This window comes from Sus scrofa, chromosome 7 (genome assembly GCF_054392235.1).
Source record: "Sus scrofa isolate SSC_HxYL_T2T_F1_AM1 chromosome 7, Sscrofa_HxYL_maternal_Yorkshire_Landrace_v2.0, whole genome shotgun sequence".
NCBI lineage: Eukaryota > Metazoa > Chordata > Mammalia > Artiodactyla > Suidae > Sus > Sus scrofa.
In genome coordinates this window covers 47,082,730-47,102,623 of record NC_139389.1, presented here as the reverse complement: position 1 = coordinate 47,102,623, position 19,894 = coordinate 47,082,730, and the positions used below count along the sequence as shown (strand labels likewise).

Genomic DNA, 19,894 nt, shown 5'->3' with positions numbered 1-19,894 from the left:
TTTTCTATTGTTTATAGAAACTTTTTGTAGAAACGGTAACTCGAAAGCACATCTGCATGTCAGTAAAAATCTCAAATTTCATACAGAAGGGGCCCCATCTGCCTTTTTCAAACCAGTGACATACTCCAGGGTCACAAATCCTCATAAGCATCCTGCTAAAGGCACTGGATAGGAAGAACTGTGACTGACGTACCTGCTCCATCAAGCCCTCTTAAGTAGCACACCAGCTAGAAATGCTGTCTATTGCTGACCCGCAGAGCGGCAGCCCTCAGGTTCTCTCTGTTGTCCTTGGTTGCCACTGGGCCTAACCCGGGGGTGGGGGTGGGGGCACTGTCCAAAGGGAATTGCTGTTCTTGCGGTATCCAGGAAATAGGTTAAGTGATATTTTTCTGTGGTCTAGCTGTGTGCCCCAAAACCACCTCAATTTGGCATTTCTCAAGGGGCTTTAGAGGGCCTTGGCCCTGACTTGCAGGAACATCTGAACCCAGTGTTCCTAAATGCTAAATGTGCCAAATCTGCAGTGAGGTGAGGCCCCATCTTTTTGGAAGAAAACTAAAGTGCTCTCCAACAGAAGGTTTCTTTGGATATAAGTTTATTTACATTAAAGCCTCACAAAGGCATAAAAGTCACATTTTGTGGCACATTTAACAAAATGTATTGACTGAAAATAAAGCTGGGATTGTCCCCAGGAAACTCAAGACCCGTAGTCTCACTGGGCTCCCTACAGCAGTCCGCAGGGGCATGTCAAATGCTAGTCTTCAACTTGCCTCGGAGCATCTGCTCCCAGCCACGCCGTGTCCAGTGCAAGCCTCAATCCATCTGAACTGCGTCCAATTCATCCAGGAACCGCCGGCACTTCCCCATCAGTACCTTGATGGCTTCGCTCACCAGCACATCTGGCGGCAACACCCCTGTTGACTCAACAGAGACTGGGGACCAAAGAGACACTTTAGCCCAGGTAGGCCTTATAAAAGCCTCGTAGGTCATTGCTATAGTCCACACCTGAACTCGACAAGGAAACTGTAGCACCAGAGCCCTGCCACACCGGCCCGACACTCACAGATATAATGGTCCCGAACGCGAGCGAGCCGCACGACCTTCTTCAGCTTGTCATTCCGGAAGACTTCCCTGCTGAAGGTATCCAGCCGGGGATTGGCAACTCTGGCCACCTTTTTACCTGATGACAACAGACCGCACTATAAGTATATGAGCCAAGGGCTTTTGTTCCTGTCTGCTACCTTCACGGAAAATACACATTAGGGCTGACCTAAACAGCATCCCCAACCCCATACGGTACCTTGGATTTCCTGCACCTCGATGACACCAGGTGAGAAGCACCGGCTCAGCTCCTCGGCTGCGTCCCCTTCCACAGGCTCAAGCAGGGTAATGTCTGGCAGAAGCCTGTAGCTGGCTGTTGCCACAGGTGAAAACTTGGCATGATCTTTGCCTGGAAGGAAGCAGGAAGCCAGAGCCCATAGAACCCCTGCCCTGCATTCCCTCAGCCACTGACAGCAACTCACCAGCACGGGCTTTCTGCCTGTCAGGGACATCTCTGCAAGCCCCTTAGTCGTGCCTCATCCCAGTGTGATCAAAGGTTCTCACCAATGCCCTTGACACACTGCATGAGCAGGTCAATCTCCTGGCCAGGCCGCAGCTGAGCAATGAGGATGTCGTCGTGCACGGGGCGGATGGTGCCCTCCGGGAAGAGATCAGCCTGGTTCCCCAGGGGCACCCAAGTCATGTGCCTGGTGTACACTGCAGGACAAAGTACATCAGACTCGAATTCCTAAAACTAGCACCCACCAACAGGGTGCCTCTTCCTCAGCCCACCACGACCCACCTTTGTGGTTGACATAGAGCTCATTGGGGTCAGAGGAATCTTTTGCAGCACTGGGGTTCCGAGTGCACCTGACCTGCAGCCGAAACTGCAGGGTATCTATTTCTGTGCCTTCTTCATCCCCTGTGCAAAGGGAGGGTTGGGGGCTGTTAAAGAGTGAGTGGACACTTGAGTGCCAAGCACTACGGTAAGGGTCTCACACACACCTAGTCAGGCAAGGGCAGGTGGTCATAGGTGACACTGATGGACCACAAGACTGGTCATGTGCCTAAGGTCATACAGTAGTCAAGCACGGATCCAAACAGGCAGTCTAATTCTAGAATCTCAGAGGAGAGCTGCCCCCTTCCCCCAAACGTCATTTTCTTGAACCCTCACCCGGGTTCCGATACTCAAAAAGACGGGGATCAGCATGAATGGGGATGAGTCCCAAGCGGTGAGCGAGGATCTCATCCTGGACAATGGACGTGTTGTTGTACACCAGGACCTTCTCCACAGCCATGGTTGGCACCTGCCCAAGAAAACAATCACTCATCCACAAAGACCCCAGAGCCTCCCCATCTGCTCCCCACCTCCTGCCACAGGGAGATGAGAGACCTTTTCCCAGAAAAAGGCGTGATGAAAAGTTTACAGACAGCAGGAGGAAGGCTCAATGAAACTGCAGGAAAGATTGCACTGGAGACAATTCTGTAAGTGAGGTGATGGCATGGCTTCCCCACAGCTCCACACTTGCCCCCGTTCCCACCAATAAATACCTCAGCTAAGAGGATGCGGCGAAAAGCATTGGCAATGGCTGCGTCAATTCCCACCATGTCGAACTCCAGAGAGTTTTCATCCATGTGTACCACATCCACACGGAAATTCTAAAAGGAACAGGAAAACACCAAATGAAGCTGCTCCCCATGTGGTCAATACCTCCCCCCAGACAGTCCCCTCAAGAACCCCCCCTTATCCTAGATGCCCCTCACTGGATGTTTTTTCCTCCTCCAATCCTTCATTAGTTTCTGGGAAAGGCTCCTTGTTTTTACCTTCCATTCATTCAAAACATGCGATATGGGTGTTCCCATCGTGACTCAGAGCAAACGAATCTGACTAGCATCCATGAGGACACGGGTTCGATCCCTGACCCTGCTCGGTGGGTTAAGGATCCAGCATTGCCGTGAGCTGTGGTATAGGTCGCAGATGCAGCTTGGATCTGGCGTTGCTGTGGCTGTAGCGTAGGCCAGTGGCTACAGCTCCACCTCGACCCCTAGCCTGGGAAGCTCCACATGCTGAGGGTACAGCCCTGAGAAGACCAAACAACAAAAAACAAAACACGCAATATGGCTTCTGGCCAGACCATGCACAGAGATTATTCTACTAAAGAACAGGCTCACGTGCTGCTGAGTACAGCTGACAATTCTTATGAGACACCGCTGCTGCACCTGGCATTGTTGAGAGAAACCCATTTCCAAACTCCACTGCCTTGATGTCCGAGCACCAATCTTCTGGTTCTCTTATCTAATGAATCCTTCTAAACTCACTATCTTCCACCTACTATACAGATGTTACTATTTCCCAAGTTTCTGTCTCTCTCTGGGGTGACCTCAACCCCACTCGTGGGGTTGGACATGAGTATCCATGGACATCTGGATGGATGTATGGACAACTCCCCAAATTATATCACACTTATCTAGACTTCACTGACAGGAAACTGGACACATCATCACTCTCCCCAGACCTACTTCTCATCAACCACCACCACCAGCATTTATCAAAGCAGTTCCCCAAGCTAAGGAATTTTACATCCCTTCCTCACAGCCGACATGCAAGCAACCATCAAATCTACTGTCTACCTCCCCTTGTGCTCTATCTCTGTGATTATAATCTTCGTTTCTGTCTCCAGCCTCAGCTCTCCTATGCAATTCCATCACAAATCCAGGTGCTCCGTTTTTTGGGGTTTTTTTTGTTTTTTTTTTGGCTGTACCTGCAGCATATGAAGTTCCTGGGCCACGGATCAAATCCAAGTCACAGTTGCAACCTATGCCACATAGCTGCAGCAATGCCAGATCTTTAACCCGCTACACCAGGTTGGGGATCAAACCCATGCTGCCACAGAGACAATTCCGGAACCACAGCAGGAACTCCCTGGGTGCCCCATCTGATGATCCTCAAACTCATTCTCTCCCAAACATTAGGCTTACAGATCTGATCCACATCTGCTTAAGGGCTCTTCAAAAGCTCCCCATTGGAAGAGTGATCAAGAGAGCAGAGTAGAAGGGCATCAAGTTCACCTCCTCCCACATATACATCAAAAAATACATCTACATGTGGAACAATTCTCACAGAAAACCTACTGAATGGATAGGAAGAATCCCCATGTAATCGGACAAAAGGAAAAAAAGAGAGAGGAATCCAAACAGGACCCACGCTGCTGGGAGATACATGTGAAAAAGAAAAGGCTCCCACACCCTGGGGAGCCTCCTCACCAGCGGGGAGACCAGCCAAGATAGAGGGGGAAGTCTCCGAAGACGGCACAACAACCAGCATGCAGAATGGAGAGACCTGCACAGATGGTCGGTGTTGCTACCCTGCACTCCCAGACTGAGACAGGTGTCCCCCCCGGCACAGGTGGGGGCTGGGGGCTGAATCTCGGGCAATAGAGGTCAGACCCAGGAGAGGACTGGGGTTGTCTGGACAGCCTGAAGGAGCGGGAGTGTAATGTACCCACAACCAAAGGTATACACGGAGGGAGCCTGGGCCTGCCATAGAGGCGAGGCACTACTGTGGAGGGTGAACAATGGGAGGGGGCGGGGGCCCCCATAATTGCCTCCCTCTCCTTGTGCACAATCCCCAAAAGGGCACTGCAGACACAGGCTACAGGGGTGGGCACAGGCAGCCACATCTGCACACCCCCTATCAAGGGGATAATGGCCAGCACACACTGAGGAAAAGGCAGGAGGCATCCATACTAAAAATAGCCCGCACACCAAAAATATTAAACCCATGCAAGCAACACAAGGATGCCTTCAAATAAAAACAGCCTTCCAAGACCACAGGAGAGACTCATTCTTCCTAAACTCACAGAGTAAGAGAAATACAAGGAAAAGGAAGAAGCAGAGGAACCATTCCTAGTTAAAAGTCCAAGAGAATTCCTCTGAAAGAAGGAATAAGAGAAGATAATTAAAATACAGAAGGAATAAGAAAGGCAATGACAGAAATTCAGATTATTATAAAAAGGAGCTAGAAACTATATAGAAGAACCAAGAAAAATTAGAAAATTCGTCTACCAAGACGAAAGCCGAGCTAAAGACTGAATAACAAAATGAACAATGCAGAAAAAGGACTGAATGGAAAATAGAATGGAAATCACCCAATCAGGACAGCAAACAGAAAACCAAGTGAAAAATAAATAAATAATTTGAGAGACCTATGGGACAAAGTAAAGTGCACCAATCTACACATGAATAGGGATTCCAGAAGGAGAAAAGGGACTCAAAAGTATCTGAAGAAATTATAGCTGAAAACTTCCCAAATCTAAAGAAGGAAACAGATACCCAGGTATAGGAAGCACAGAGGGTCCCAAACAGACCTACACCAAGACATAATTAAAATGGCAGAAATTAAAGAGGATTCTAAAGGCGGCAAGAGAAAAACAGTTAATTACAAGGGAACCCCCATAAGGCTAACAGCTGATTTCTCCACAGAAATGCTGCAGGCCAGAAGAAAGTGGCAAAATATATTTAAAATCCGGAAAGAGAAAAATCTATACCCTAGAACACTCTACCCAGCAAGATTATCATTTACAGGAGAAAAAAATTCTCCAACAAGCAAAAACTAAAAGAATACAGAAATACTAAATCTATCCTACAAGAAATATTGAATGGTCTTTTCTAAATAAAAAAGAAGATGCTATCGAAAAGAGAAAAATCCCAACTGGAAAGTAAATCACTTAAAAAAGCCAGTACAGGAGTTCCCGTCGTGGCGCAGTGGTTAACGAATCCAACTAGGAACCATGAGGTTGCGGGTTCGGTCCCTGCCCTTGCTCAGTGGGTTAACGATCCGGCGTTGCCGTGAGCTGTGGTGTAGGTTGCAGACGCGGCTCGGATCCAGCGTTGCTGTGGCTCTGGCGTAGGCCGGTGGCTACAGCTCCGATTCGACCCCTAGCCTGGGAACCTCCATATGCCGCGGGAGCGGCCCAAGAAATAGCAACAACAAAAGACAAAAGACAAAAAAAAAAAAAAAAAAGCCAGTACACAGAATAAAAAGGAAAAGAAAAAAAAAAAATTGTGTGTGAAAGCAGTGATAATCACAATGAACAGCAAAAGGATAAACATGAAGATGTAAAAGAGGACATCAAAATCCTAAAATGTAAGAGAGGAAAGTAAGAAAATGTAGTTTTTTTTAAAATGTGTTCAAGCCTATTTGATTATCAGTCTAAGGCAAGCAGATACAGGATGGGGTTAACATACTTTAAAAATAGGGTAATTATCAATCAAAAACATACAATAGAAAAAAAAATACATCAGATTCACAAAATTAAAAAGAGAACACAAGCATAAAATTAAACCACCAAACTACAAAAGTAAAAACAAAAAGAAAAGGAACAAAGAAGAAACACAGAATCAACTAGAAAACAAGGTTTAAGATGGTAATAAACACCTATCAATGATTACCTCAAATGTCAATGGATTAAATTCTCCAATCAAAAGACAGAGTGCAGATTTGATTAAAAAAAGAAAACAAGAGCCTACAATATGCTGCCTAAAACAGACCCACTTTACGATAAAGGACACACAGAATGAAAGTGAGAGGATGGAAAGATATTTCACACAAATGGAAATGACAACAAGGCAGGAGTCCCAATACTCATTATCAGACAAAGCAGACTTTAAAACAAAGGCCTTAAAGAAAGCTGAAGAAGGACAATACTTAATGATAAAAGGATCAATTCAAGAAGAATCAAATCAATTCATATATTCATCAATATATATGCCCCTAATATAAGAGCACCCAAATACATAAAACAAATACTAACAGACATAAATGGAGAAATTGATGGGAATACAATAGTAGACTTTCACACTCTGTCACATCAATCACAGATCTTCTAGAAAGAAAATAAGGTGACAGAGATCCTAAATGACACAATGCAATGATTAAACTTAATTGATATTTTCAAGACATTACATCTAGGAAAACCAGAATATACATTCTTTTCAAGTGCGCCTGGAACATTCTCTAGGATTGACCACATACTGGGGCACAAAACTAATCTCAACAAATTTAAGAGGAGAGAAATTACTTTAAGCATCTTCTCTGACCACAATGGCATGAAACTAGAAATCAACCATGGGAAAAGAAATGTGGAAAAACTGACTGCTTGGAGACTAAACAACATGCTAACACACACACAAAAAACAATGGACCCAACAACGAAATCAAAGAGGAAATTAAAAAATACCTTGAGACAAATGACATATGAAAACACAACCATACAAAATCTATGGAATGCAGAAAAAGCAGTTTTAGAGGGAAGTTCACAGCAACACAGGCCTTCCTCAGAAAACAAGAAAAATCTCAAACAACCTAACCTATCACCTAAAAGAATTAGAAAAGGAAGAATAAACAAAATCTAAAGTTAGCAGAAGGAAGGAAATAATAAAGACTGGAGAGAAAATAAGAGACTTAAAAAACAATAGAAAAAAAAAATCAATAAAACCAAGAGCTGGTTCTTTCAAAGAGTAATAAACAAAACTGACAAACCTCTGGCCAGGCTCACCAAGAAGAGAACCCAAATAAACAAAACATGAAATGAAAAAGAAATAACAACCAATACTGCAGAAATACAACTATAAGAGAATATTACACATATCTACATGCCAACAATTTCGCCAATCTAGAAGAAATGACAAGTTTCTAGAAACATACAACCCACAAAACTAAATCAAGAAGAAATAATTTGAACAGGCCAGTCACTAAAAGTGACATAGACTCCATAATAAAAAAACAAAACTCTGGGAGTTCCCATCGTGGCGCAGTGGTTAACGAATCCGACTAGGAACCATGAGGTTGAGGGTTCGGTCCCTGCCCTTGCTCAGTGGGTTAACGATCCGGCGTTGCCATGAGCTGTGGTGTAGGTTGCAGACGCGGCTCGGATCCCGCGTTGCTGTGGCTCTGGCATAGGCTAGTGGCTACGGCTCCGATTCGACCCCTAGCCTGGGAACCTCCATATGCCGAGGGAACGGCCCAAGAAATAGCAAAACAAAACAAAAAAGCAAAAAAAACTCTGAGTTCCCGCTGTAGCTCAATGGTTAACAAATCCAACTAGGAACCATGAGTTGTGGGTTCGATCCCTGGCCTCGCTCAGTGGGTTAAGCACCTGGCATTGCTGTGAGCTGTGGTGTAGGTCACAGACGAGGATCAGATCCCATGTTGCCATGGCTCTGGTGTAGGCCAGAGGCTACAGCTCCAACTGGACCCCTAACCTGGGAACCTCCATATGCTGTGGGTGTGGCCCTAGAAAAGACAAAAAGACAAATAAAATAAAATAAAATAAAAACCAAAACTTCCTACAAACAAAAGTCTAGGATCAGATGGCTTCACAGGCAAATTCTACTAAACATATAAAGAACTTACACCAATCCTTCTCAAACTCTTCTGAAAGACTGAAAAGGAGGGAAAACTCTCAAAGACATTCTATGAAGGCACCATCACCCTGATAGCAAAATAAGACAAAGATACCACCAAAAAAGAAAATTACAGGAGTTCCTGCTGTGGCATGGTGGGTTGAGGATCCAGTGTTGTCTCTGTGGCAGTGTGGGTTTGATCCCCTGCCTGGTGCAGTGGGTTAAGGATACAGATTGCTGCAGCTCTGGCAAAGGTCACAGGTGCAGCTCGGATTCAATCCCTGGCCCTGGAACTTCCACATGCTGCAAGAGCGCAGCACCGCCAACCTCCCTCCCACCCCCCGAAAAAAAGAAAATTACAGGCGAATTTATCTGTGAGGAATATAGATGCAGAAATTCTCAAAAAATATTAGCGAACCAAATCCAACAACACATTAAAGAAGATCCATACACCACAACTAAGTGGGATTCATTCCAAGTTCACTAGGATGATCTAACATACACAAATCATCAGCAAAAGACAAAAACCACATAATCATCTTAATAGATGCAGAAAAAGCATTTGCTAAAATTCAAAATCTGGTCATGAAAAAAAACCCTTACAAAAGTGGGTATAGAGGGAACATATCTCAAGATAATAGCTACTTATGATAAACCCATAGCCAATATGATACTCAACAGTAAACAGCTGAAAGACTTCCTGTAAAAATCATTCTCATCACTTGTTTTTTTTTTGGTCTTTTTAAGAGATGTACTCGGCATATGGAGGTTTCCAGGCTAGGGATAGAATCAGAGCTGTAGCTGCCAGCCAACACCACAGCCACAACAACTTGGGCTCTGAGCCGTGCCTGTGACCTACACCACAGCTCATGGCAATGCCAGATCCTTAACCCACTGAGTGAGGTCAGGGATCAAATCTGCATCCTCATGGACACTAGTCAGATTCATTTCTGCTGAGCCATGAAGAGAACTTCTCTCACCACTTCTATTCAACACAGTATTGAAAGTCTAGCCACAGCAATCAGACAAGAAAATAAAAGGTATTCAAATTGGAGGGGAAAAGGTAAAATTATATGCAGATATTATTCTATATATATTAAACTCCACACAAAAACCACTAGAACTCAAACGAATTCAGCAAGTAGCACAACACAAGAGTAACATGCAGATATCGGCTTCATTTCTTTTTGGTTTTTTTTGTCTTTTTTTTTTTTTTTTTAGGGCTGCACCTGCAGCATATGGAGGTTCCCAGGCTAGGGGTCAAATCTAAGCTGTAGCCACCAGCCTATACCAGAGCCACAGCAATGCCAGATCCGAGCCACCTCTGTGACCTACACAGCTCACAGCAATGCCAGATCCTTGACCCTCTGAGCAAGGCCAGGGATCGAACCTGCAACCTCATGGTTCCTAGTCAGATTCGTTTCTGCTGCTCCACGATGGGAACTCCTGGTTTCATTTCTTTACACTAACAATGAAATACCAGAAAGAGAATGTAAAAAAACAATATTTTAAAATTGACCCCCCCCCAATAAACTACTTAAGAAATAAACCCAACCAAGGAAGTGAATGATACTGAGAACTCTAAAACATAAATAAAGGAAACTGAAGATTATTCAAAGAAATGGAAAGATACCTCATGCTCTTGGACTGGAAGAATAATGTTAAAGTGGCATACCACCCAAAGCAATCTAGAGTATTCATTCCATTCCTATCAAATTACCTGCAACATTTTTCACAGAACTAGAATAATCCTAAAATTTATATGGAACCATAAAGGACCCAGAACTGCCAAAGCACTCCTGAGGAAAAATAATAAAACAGAAGGCATAACCCTCCCAGACTTCAAACAATACTACAAAGCTACAGTAATCAAAATAGCGTGGTACTGGCACAAAAACAGAGATATGGATCAATGAAACAGAAGAGAGAGCCCAGAAATAAACCCAGACACCCAGAGTCAATTAATATTTGACAAAGGAGGCAAGAATACACAATAGGAAAAAAGGTCTCTTCAGCAAGTGGTATTGGGAAAGTATTGTGGTATTGAGAAGGTACTGGAAATCAATGAAGTCAGAACACACCTTCACACCACACACAAAAATAAAACTCAGGAGTTCCCGTCGTGGTGCAGTGGTTAACGAATCCGACTAGGAACCATGAGGTTGCGGGTTTGGTCCCTGCCCTTGCTCAGTGGGTTAACGATCCGGCGTTGCCGTGAGCTGTGGTGTAGGTTGCAGACGCGGCTCGGATCCCGCGTTGCTGTGGCTCTGGCGTAGGCCGGTGGCTACAGCTCCGATTCAACCCTTAGCCTGGGAACCTCCATATGCCGAGGGAGCGGCCCAAGAAATAGCAATAACAACAACAACAACAACAACAACAACAAAAGACAAACGACAAAAAAACAAACAAACAAACAAAAAAAAACCTCAAAATGGCTTAAAAACTTAAACTTAAGACAGGACACCATAAAACTCCCTTAGAACACAGGCAAAATATTCTCTGACAGGAGTTCCCGTCGTGGCGCAGTGGTTAACGAATCCGACTAGGAACCATGAGGTTGAGGGTTCGGTCCCTGCGCTTGCTCAGTGGGTTAACCATCCGGCGTTGCCATGAGCTGTGGTGTAGGTCGCAGATATGGCTCAGATCCCACGTTGCTGTGGCTCTGGCGTAGGCCGGAGACTACAGCTCCAATTCGACCCCTAGCCTGGGAACCTCCATATGCCATGGGAGCAGCCCAAGAAATAGCAAAAAGACAAAAAAAAAAAAAAAAAATATTCTCTGACATAAATCGTACCAATATTTTCTTAGGGAAGTCTCCCAAGCAATAGAAATAAAAGCAAAAATAAACAAATGGGACCTAATCAAACTCATAAGCTTTTGCACAGCAAAGGAAACCATAAACAAAAGATAACCAAAAGAATGGGAGAAAATATTTGCAAAGATGTGTCTGACAAGGGTTTTATTTCCAAAATATACTAACAGTTCATGTAATTCAAGAACAAAAAAACAACACAATCAAAAAAACAGGCATAATTAACTAAACAGACATTTCTCCAAAGACGACATACAGAGGGCCAAAAGGCACAGGAAAAAGTATTCAACATTGCTAATTAGAGGAGTTGCCATCATGGCACAGTGGAAACTAATCTGACCAGGAACCATGAGGTTTTGGGTTAGATCCCCGGCCTCGCTTAGTGGGTTAAAGATCCACGTGGCCATGAGCTGTGGTGTAGATGGAAGATGCAGCTTGGATCGGGCATGGCTGTGGCGTAGGCCAGGAGCTACAGCCCGATTAGATCCCGCAGCTCCGATTAGACCCCTAGCCTGGGAACCACCATATGCTGCAAATGTGGCCCTATAAAGACAAAATACCAAAAAAAAAAAAAAAAAAAAAAAAAAAAAAAAAAAAGGCTAATTAGAGAAATACAAATTAAAACTACAATGAAGGACCACCTGACACTGGTCAGAATGGCCATCATTAAGAAGTCTACAAATAATAAATGTTGGAAAGGGTGTGGAAAAAAGGGAACCCTCCTACACTGTTGGTGGAAATATAAGTTGCTGCAGCCACCATGGAAAAAAATGTGGAGGTTCCGCAAAAAATAAAATTAGAGCTGCCATATGATCCATCAATCCCACTCCTGTGCATATATACAGGAAAACCTATAATTCAGCAGGTTAAGGATCTAGTATTCCCGCAGTTGTCACATAGGCCACAACTGCAGCATGGGTTCAATATCTAGCCCAGGAAGTTCCACGTGCTGTGGGTGCTACCAGAAAAAGAAGCCACAATAAGTATGCACAGTGGAATACTACTCAGCCATAAAAAAGAACGCCATTTGCCGCAACATGGATGGAACTAGAGATTATCAAGTGAAGAAAGACAAAATGTGAAATCTAAAATATGACACAAATGAACTTTTATGTAACAGAAACAGACTCGCAGACACAGAGAACAGTGGTGGCCAGTGGGGAGAAGGAGAGGGATGGAGTAGGAGTTTGGGTTAGCAGACACAAACTACTATATAAAGAATGGATAGATGACAAAGTCCTAATGTATACAGGGAACCATATCAACATTCTATGATAAACCATAATGGAAAGAGTATTTTTCTTAAAAAGAATGTATATATACATACAACTGAAACACTCTGCTGTACAACAGAAACACAACATTGTAAAAGCTCCCTATGACCTATGGTGTCTAAAACGCACTTCAGTGGTTGACTCACTTCATATTCTATCAATAATGAACTTTTTGGACACTCCTCACCTTCACTGCTCACTGTTCAAGGCTGAACTTGGATGTCATCGCCTTCAGGAGATCTTTCCTACCTCTTATAATGTCCTTGAAATACAAACAAAGCCCACTTTGCCTAAGACTTCGATAAGTAAGTAAATTTAACTTATTCCAGCTGTTATTTTTAATTTTGCATTTGCCAGGTAAATTGTCATGACACAGGCAGTCATGGTTCCCTATTTTTCCTTTTGCACATGGTTTGTTGTTAAAAAGAGATCCTTATTCGAAAAAAAAATTGTTGGACTTCCCTTTTCTGTTTTTGACCTGCAGGAATTAGGTTTTGTTCTTTGTGTGTATGTGTGCATTTGTCTTGTGTATAACTGTACCAGCTACAAGAAACTCAAATTAATTTCCTGAATGCAGCTCCCTGAGTTGCATTCTCCAGAACTGGACTGTTTTTAGCTACAAACCACAAATATAAAAAGATGATTTTCCTTTGTAATATGGCCTGACTATAATACTTCTTAGATTAAATTTTAAGATGAAATTATGAGATCTCTGTTTGGATATATATATATGTCTCAGTATGTATCTTTGTCTTTGGATAATATTGTTGAGGTTAATGTGTATATGAGCTCTGTTTAATTGGCTTAAGAAAAGAAGTGCTTACAAATCAAACATTTCTAAATGTTCTAAAGAGAAACTCAGCTAAAGGAATATCAGGTTCATGTGATCTGGGGAACATTCAGTGTTAAATTAATATCTCATATTAGAGTTAAAGTTTGTTAAAACAGATACGTCTTTAGAGTCATCAAAATTACATAAAATATCATACTGGGTTTACTAAAAGTAAGTGCATGCTTTATCTGTTATGAAATCTGTCAGCAAGAAATTATAAGTGACAAAATAGAGATAAAAGAGAAAAGCTTCTGCAAGAACACTAGGAATAATTAATAATTTTAATAATAATTTTAGAAATGTCTACTCAAAAATAGTTTTTCCAGGAGTTCCCATTGTGGCGCAGTAGAAATGAATCTGACTAGGAACCATGAGGTTGCACGTTCAATCCCTGGCCTCGCTTGCTCAGTGGGTTAAGGATCTGGTGTTGCTGTGAGCTGTGGTGTGGATCGCAGACTCGGCTGAGATCCTATGTGGTAGTGGTTGTGGCGTAGGCGGAAAGCTGTAGCTCCGATATGACCCCTAGCCTGGGAACCTCCATATGCCTTGGCTGTGGCCCTAAAAAGCAAAAAAAAAAAAAAAAAAAGTTTTTCCAGATTTTTGGTAACTTAAATTGCAATATGTAATTAAAATTACTAAAATAATAAATAACAAGGGGAACATTTCAGTGTGTAAATACAGTGATAAGAGATAATGTATATGGTCAGGATTGATTACGATTAGATTGAATTTGATTAAATAACTGAATTTTGTTATTACAGTAAGCTGTTACGAAACTAGAGTCTGGTTTTCTCTTTCTAATTAGGAGAACAAAGTTTTGGAGTTCCCACTGTGGCTCAGCAATAACGAACCTGACTGAGTACCCAGGAGGATGTGTGTTCAATCCCTGGACTCACTCAGTGGGTTAAGAGTCCAGTGTTGCCGCAAGCTGTGGCGTAGGTCACAGATGTGGCTGAGATCTGGTGTGGCTGTGGCATAGGCCTGCAGCTGCAGCTCCAATTCAACCCCTGGCCTGGGAACCTCCCTGTGCTGTGGGTGAGGCCCTAAAACAAACAAACAAAAAGAACAGGAGTTCCCGTTGTGTCTCAGTGGTTAACGAAGCTGACTAGTATCCATGAAGACTTGGGTCCAATCCCTGACCTTGCTCAGTGAGTTAAGGATCTGGCATTGCCATGAGCTGTGGTGTAGGTCTGACATGGTTCAGATCCCATGTAGCTGTGGCTATGGCGTAGGCAGGTGGCTGTAGCTCTGATTTGACCCCTAGCCTGTGGCCCTAGAAAGCAAAACAAACAAAACCAAAAAAAAAAAACAGACAAAACAAAACAAAAAAAAGAACAAAGTTTTCCTGGAATGCTGCTTTCGAGAACAGATTGTGAGACTTTGCCTTTAGGTGATTTGTATTTGCTTCTGAAATCTTGTTACTTTGGTTGAGTGTATAAGTTCTGTTTCATAACACCCTATGATTCCATTTGACCAAATATTTTAAAACTTTTTAATATTTTTGACAAACTTCCTGTCAAATTCTAAGTTCTTCTGACCTCCAGCTAACTTTGAGGCATCTCAGAAAAAAATACTGGGAGTTTTCTTGTGGTGCAGCAGGTTAAGGCAGTGTCACTGCCTTCCCTTGTGGCAAAGCTGATGCCCTCACATTAAAAAAAAAAAATGGTTAGAACATGTGTTTTCCTCTTGGGGAACACTGTCTACAATCTTAATTTGGTAAAAATGAGGATAATTCTAGAGAGAAGAAGTTATGCTTCAATAGATATTAAATTTTAGCTTTGTCAAGGTCAGTATTTTCTGTCTAAAACTCACTTCCCAAATAGCTCTTTGATGCTATGTTACATAATTGTAAAGTTTAACTGAATTATTAAGAAGATATTCCGTTCGTGGCGCAGTGGAAACGAATCTGATTAGGAACCATGAGGTTTCAGGTTTGATCTCTGGCCTCGATCAGTGGGTTAAGGATCCAGCATTGCCGTGATCTGTGGTGTAGGTCACAGACGCAGCTTGGATCCTGAGTTGCTATGGCGCAGGCCAGCAGCTGCAGCTCTGATTCGACCCTTAGCAGGGAATCTCCATGTGCTGCGGGTGCAGCCATAAAAAGTGGAAAAAAAAAAAAGGTATTTCTGAAGCTGACCAATATAATCTACCTTTGATTGACGATCAGATGCCCCATGATAACCAGGAGGTTGTGCGAACTGGGGAAAAACATCACTTAAAGGACTGTCTCCAACCTATATGAAAGACTTCTTACAAGGTTTTTCTAAGTACCTCATATCACAAAGGAACTAAAAGAAATTAATTCTTAAAATTCCTATTTCCCACTTAAGAAGGGCCTCTACATTGGACTGGTCTATAGAAAGGACTGCTGACCCCAAACATTCATGTCCAGATGTAAAGAAAACACACAGTAGGCAGCTGACCCAGGAATCCAGAACTGTAAGACTTACCGTAATCATCTAATGGAACTGTTTGTCAGATGTTTGTCTCCCTTATCAGCACCAGAAAGTTATTGTCCCACTTGTAATGACACTTGCCCTCAGTGTTTAAAATAGGAAACTATTTCTCTAACGGAGTTTACCTTTCTCCCCCTTTTTCTTTTTTTTCCTTTTTAGGGCTGTACCTGCAGCATATGGAAGTTTCTAGGCTAGGAGTCAAAATGAAGCTACAGCTGCCGGCTTACACCACAGCCAAAGCAATGCCAGATCCAAGCCACGTCTGCGACCTACAGCACGGCTCTCGGCAACGCTGGATCCTTAACCCACTGAGTGAGGCCAGGGATCAAACCGCATCTGCATGGATCCTAGTTGGGTTTGTTAACCTCTGAGCCACAAAAGGAACTCCTCCCCTCACCCCTGTTTTTCTTTATCTTGGCTGTGGCTGCCGCATGTGGAAGTTCCTGAGCCAGGGATTGATGCCACACCACAGTTGCAGCCTGTGCCAAAGCCGTGGCAAGGCTGAATCCATAACCTGCTGTGCCTCTAATGGAGTTTCCACAGATTACAATTACTCATGATGTATAAGTGCTTGAGTGACAGCTGGGTATAACCGATAAAATGTTTCCCTGTCAGCACACCTCTTTGTACTGGTTTGTCACATCTGATTAGTTTTCCTCCCAATGTGGAGAACTAGGCAAACATAAATAACAAAAAGTAAGCCTAGGGAGTCCCTGTGGAGGCTCAGTGGTTAATGAATCCAACTAGGAACCATGAGGTTGTGGCTTTGATCCCTGGCCTTGCTCTGTGGGTTAAGGATCCGGCATTGCCCTGAGCTGTGGTGTACGTGTCAGACAGGGCTCAAATCCCAGGTTGATGTGGCTGTGGCGGAGGCTGGCAGCTGTAGCTCTGATTGGATCCCTAGCCTGGGAGCCTCCATATGCCATGTGTACGGCCCTAAAAAGCCAAAAAAAAAAAAAAAAAAGGGTAAGCCTAGCACCAAGGGACATGAATGGACCAGAAGCAAGCAGCTGCATCACTCCTAGCAACAATGAAAAAACCAACACCTTCTATGGAGAGATTTACACCTAAATGGGGAAAATGATGGAAGAAAATTTTCACATATTCAAGTATGAAGAAATGATTCTGGCTTATACATTACTTAATTTGAAATCTAGGCTGACCCAAAACAGCCTATTTGTGGCCTATTAAATATATATTGTGGGAGTTCCCATTGTGGCACAGCAGAAACAAATCCGACTAGCATCCATGAGGATTTAGGTTTGATCCCTGGCCTCAATCAGTGGATCAGGGATCCGGCATTGCTATGAGCTGTGGTGTAGACTGCTCGGATCCCAAGTTGCTGTGGCGGAGGCAGGCAGCTGTAGCTCTGAGAACAGCTGTAGCCTGGGAACTTCCATATGCTGAGGGTGAGGCCCTAAAAAGCACATAGAGAGGGAGGAAGTACATCTGCTTTAACTATTAAGGAACAAAATACATTCAAAGAATAGTACAAATATGCATTATGATTATTATCCTCTGAATTATTCTCCTGCCAACTTCCCCTTGCTAAAAGCAAAATGGACTTGGTCTGTTTTTCATTGGTATGATCACTTGCTAAACATCTTTACGCCAGGTTTAGGTCTTGAAAATGTTGCAGCTCATATTGAAACTTTAACAAAATTTACACAGGAGACTTTGAATGAAAGTCATTTTTTTAAAAAATAAAAAAAAAAAGAAGGTAATGCTATTTCTTTACTCAACGATGAAATGACGTCAATGAGAAAAGCTATTCTACAAATCAGGATGGCCTCAGACATTATCACAACCTCCCAGAAAGGAACCTGTGCCATCATTAAGGTGGACTATGCTGGATGCTATTTCTATTTTATTTTATTTTTTGTCTTTTTTGCTATTTCTTGGGCCGCTCTCGCAGCATATGGAGGTTCCCAGGCTAGGGGTCTAATAGGAGCTGTAACCGCCAGCCTACACCACAGCCACAGCAACGCGGGATCCAAGCCGCATCTGTGACCTACACCACAGCTCATGGCAATGCCGGATCCTTAACCCACTGAGCAAGGCCAGGGATGGAACCCGCAACCTCATGGTTCCTAGTCAGATTCGTTAACCACTGCGCCACGATGGGAACTCCTGGATGCTATTTCTTTACCCAATGTTGAAATGACTTTAATGAGAAAAGCCATTCTACAAATCAGGATAGCCTTAGACATTATTACAGCCTCCCAGGAAGGAAACTGTGCCATCATTAAGGTGGAATCTTGTGCTTTTATTCTTGATGAATCTGCTAATGTATTTCAAGTGCTAAAACACAAACACAGATTGAGACCTTCAGTTGCCTTCTTCCAGATTTGGGAGGGCTTTTGGAGGAATGAAGGAATGGATCCCCAAAATCTTGGCTACAATCTCTTTTAATTGCTTACTGCTGCGTTTCTCTTGATTTCTTTAATAGATTTATCATCTGATGCGGAAGATCAACAGAAGCCACAAGGTTAACACTAACAAGCAGCATTGGCTTATTATTTTCCCAACAGAGGAGGGACAGGTGTTATGCTCCTTCTCTAGACAGACCTATGACCCATCTCAGGAGGAAGCAGCTAATGATCGGTCTCTCCCTATTTGCTCATTTAAGCATAATGGAGTAAAACAGCTGGAGGAAGGAATGATGGGGATAGAGTAGGATAATCACATAGTTTAGAAGTCCCACTAGGGTTTAAAGACAAAAAGGAAATGTTAAGGGGGTTTGAAGACTGCTGTAAGCCAACAACCGACCACTTAAGAATCCAGTAACTTAGCAACAATCTACACCACCTTGAAAGAAGACCAGGTGTATCTAAGCACCAGAAACAAGCCACAAGTCCTGATAGTTAAAACCCAAGACAAGAGATATGGGGTTTCAATCTTGTTACATGAAGTCAGAGTTATTGGTCCTTGAAGACTGGCATTGCTGCATGTAGACAAGGTGAAAGAGGGAAAAAACTAGGTGAAAGGGGAAATTATTCTGCAACCTGAAACGAATTACCACATTTTCGCATATGTTACCGCTTCTGCTAATATACCTATGATTTAAACAGCCCATGACACTCCCCCTTAGACCATATAGGGTCAAAGGAGGAACTGATGATGCAAGCCTGGACCATCTTACCCAAGAATGAGAAATAAGGTGGTCTTCTCCCCGCCCCACTTTCACCTTGATTATAAAAATGTAGCCCTCTTTGTTCTCTGGGTCGCACTCCCTTGCCTGCTCATTAGTATTTCTGACAAGCGTCCTATGCTAATAAATTCACTTATTGTGTATCGGTTTGCCTCACGCTGAATTCTTTTTCCCACGAGACAAAACCTGAGGCTCAGGAAGTCCTGACGATAGCAGGTGAGCGGTATCAATTAAGACAGTGGGTTTGAGTCCCCTCCTACGTCAGGGACCATGGGTTCAAGTTCCAATGGGGGTTTTGGCTGAGTTCGAGTCCCACCCGAAAGGGAGTGCAGCTTCAATCTTTATTGCTGTTAATCGCCCTTACCACAACTCACTAGAGTCGTGTTACCTGTACTCTTTTCCAAAAAGACCGAACCATCTCGTTAGCTTGTAGAACAAAGCAGAAATTGTGCACATCGAGTGCCTAACACATCCAGAGCGAACCCCCAAGGCAGTTTCCGAGGAACAGGATGTTCAGAGTGCAAGATCCGATCCTCATACCCTCTCTGAACACCTCCAGCTCTACCCACCTTCTCGAAGCGGTCCTGGTCCCAGGCATCATCATAGCCCGAATAGTTACCGGGAAAATCGGTAGTATGAACCTAGAGCAAAGAGAAACGAACCTGTTCGCGAAGGAGCAGCGAGGCCAAATTCATCCCCACTCCGACTCTAACTCATCCCTGCTCCGCTCTGATTTCTCCTCCCGAGGTCAAGTCCACAAGACTTACATTGCGAACCCCGAACTCCCCTAGAACCACGCGGCTCCGCATTTCCTCCACAGCCTGAGCCGCCGCCATCTTCAACTCCACCATGTGACTAGAGTACCAAGCCTGCGCGTGCGTTCTAGTCTCCCTGCCCCGTCTCCGTGGCAACACACCACCTCCCGGA

At 43.5% G+C, this 19,894-nt stretch overlaps 1 protein-coding gene and 1 long non-coding RNA gene across 3 annotated transcripts in view; both read right to left on the bottom strand.

The window, feature by feature from the left end:
* Positions 1-19,894, bottom strand: part of LOC146401553 (uncharacterized) — an 838,561-nt gene that overhangs the window by 257,909 nt on the left and 560,758 nt on the right. The gene's annotated exons all lie outside the window — the stretch shown is intronic.
* POLR1C (RNA polymerase I and III subunit C) lies at positions 576-19,818 on the bottom strand. 2 transcript variants are annotated; one of them, XM_005666040.4, is made up of 9 exons: positions 19,735-19,818; positions 19,537-19,608; positions 2,590-2,697; positions 2,213-2,345; positions 1,841-1,960; positions 1,603-1,755; positions 1,298-1,447; positions 1,061-1,177; positions 576-929 (listed from the first exon to the last, which is right to left on the bottom strand). In XM_005666040.4, exons 1-9 carry the CDS (start codon positions 19,816-19,818, stop codon positions 811-813), a joined length of 1,056 nt encoding a protein of 351 aa, XP_005666097.2. In that variant the 3' UTR covers positions 576-810. The 2 variants fall into 2 exon arrangements, with proteins under 2 accessions (XP_005666097.2, XP_005666098.2); XM_005666041.4 differs by lacking the exon at positions 19,537-19,608 and having other exon boundaries at positions 19,630-19,818.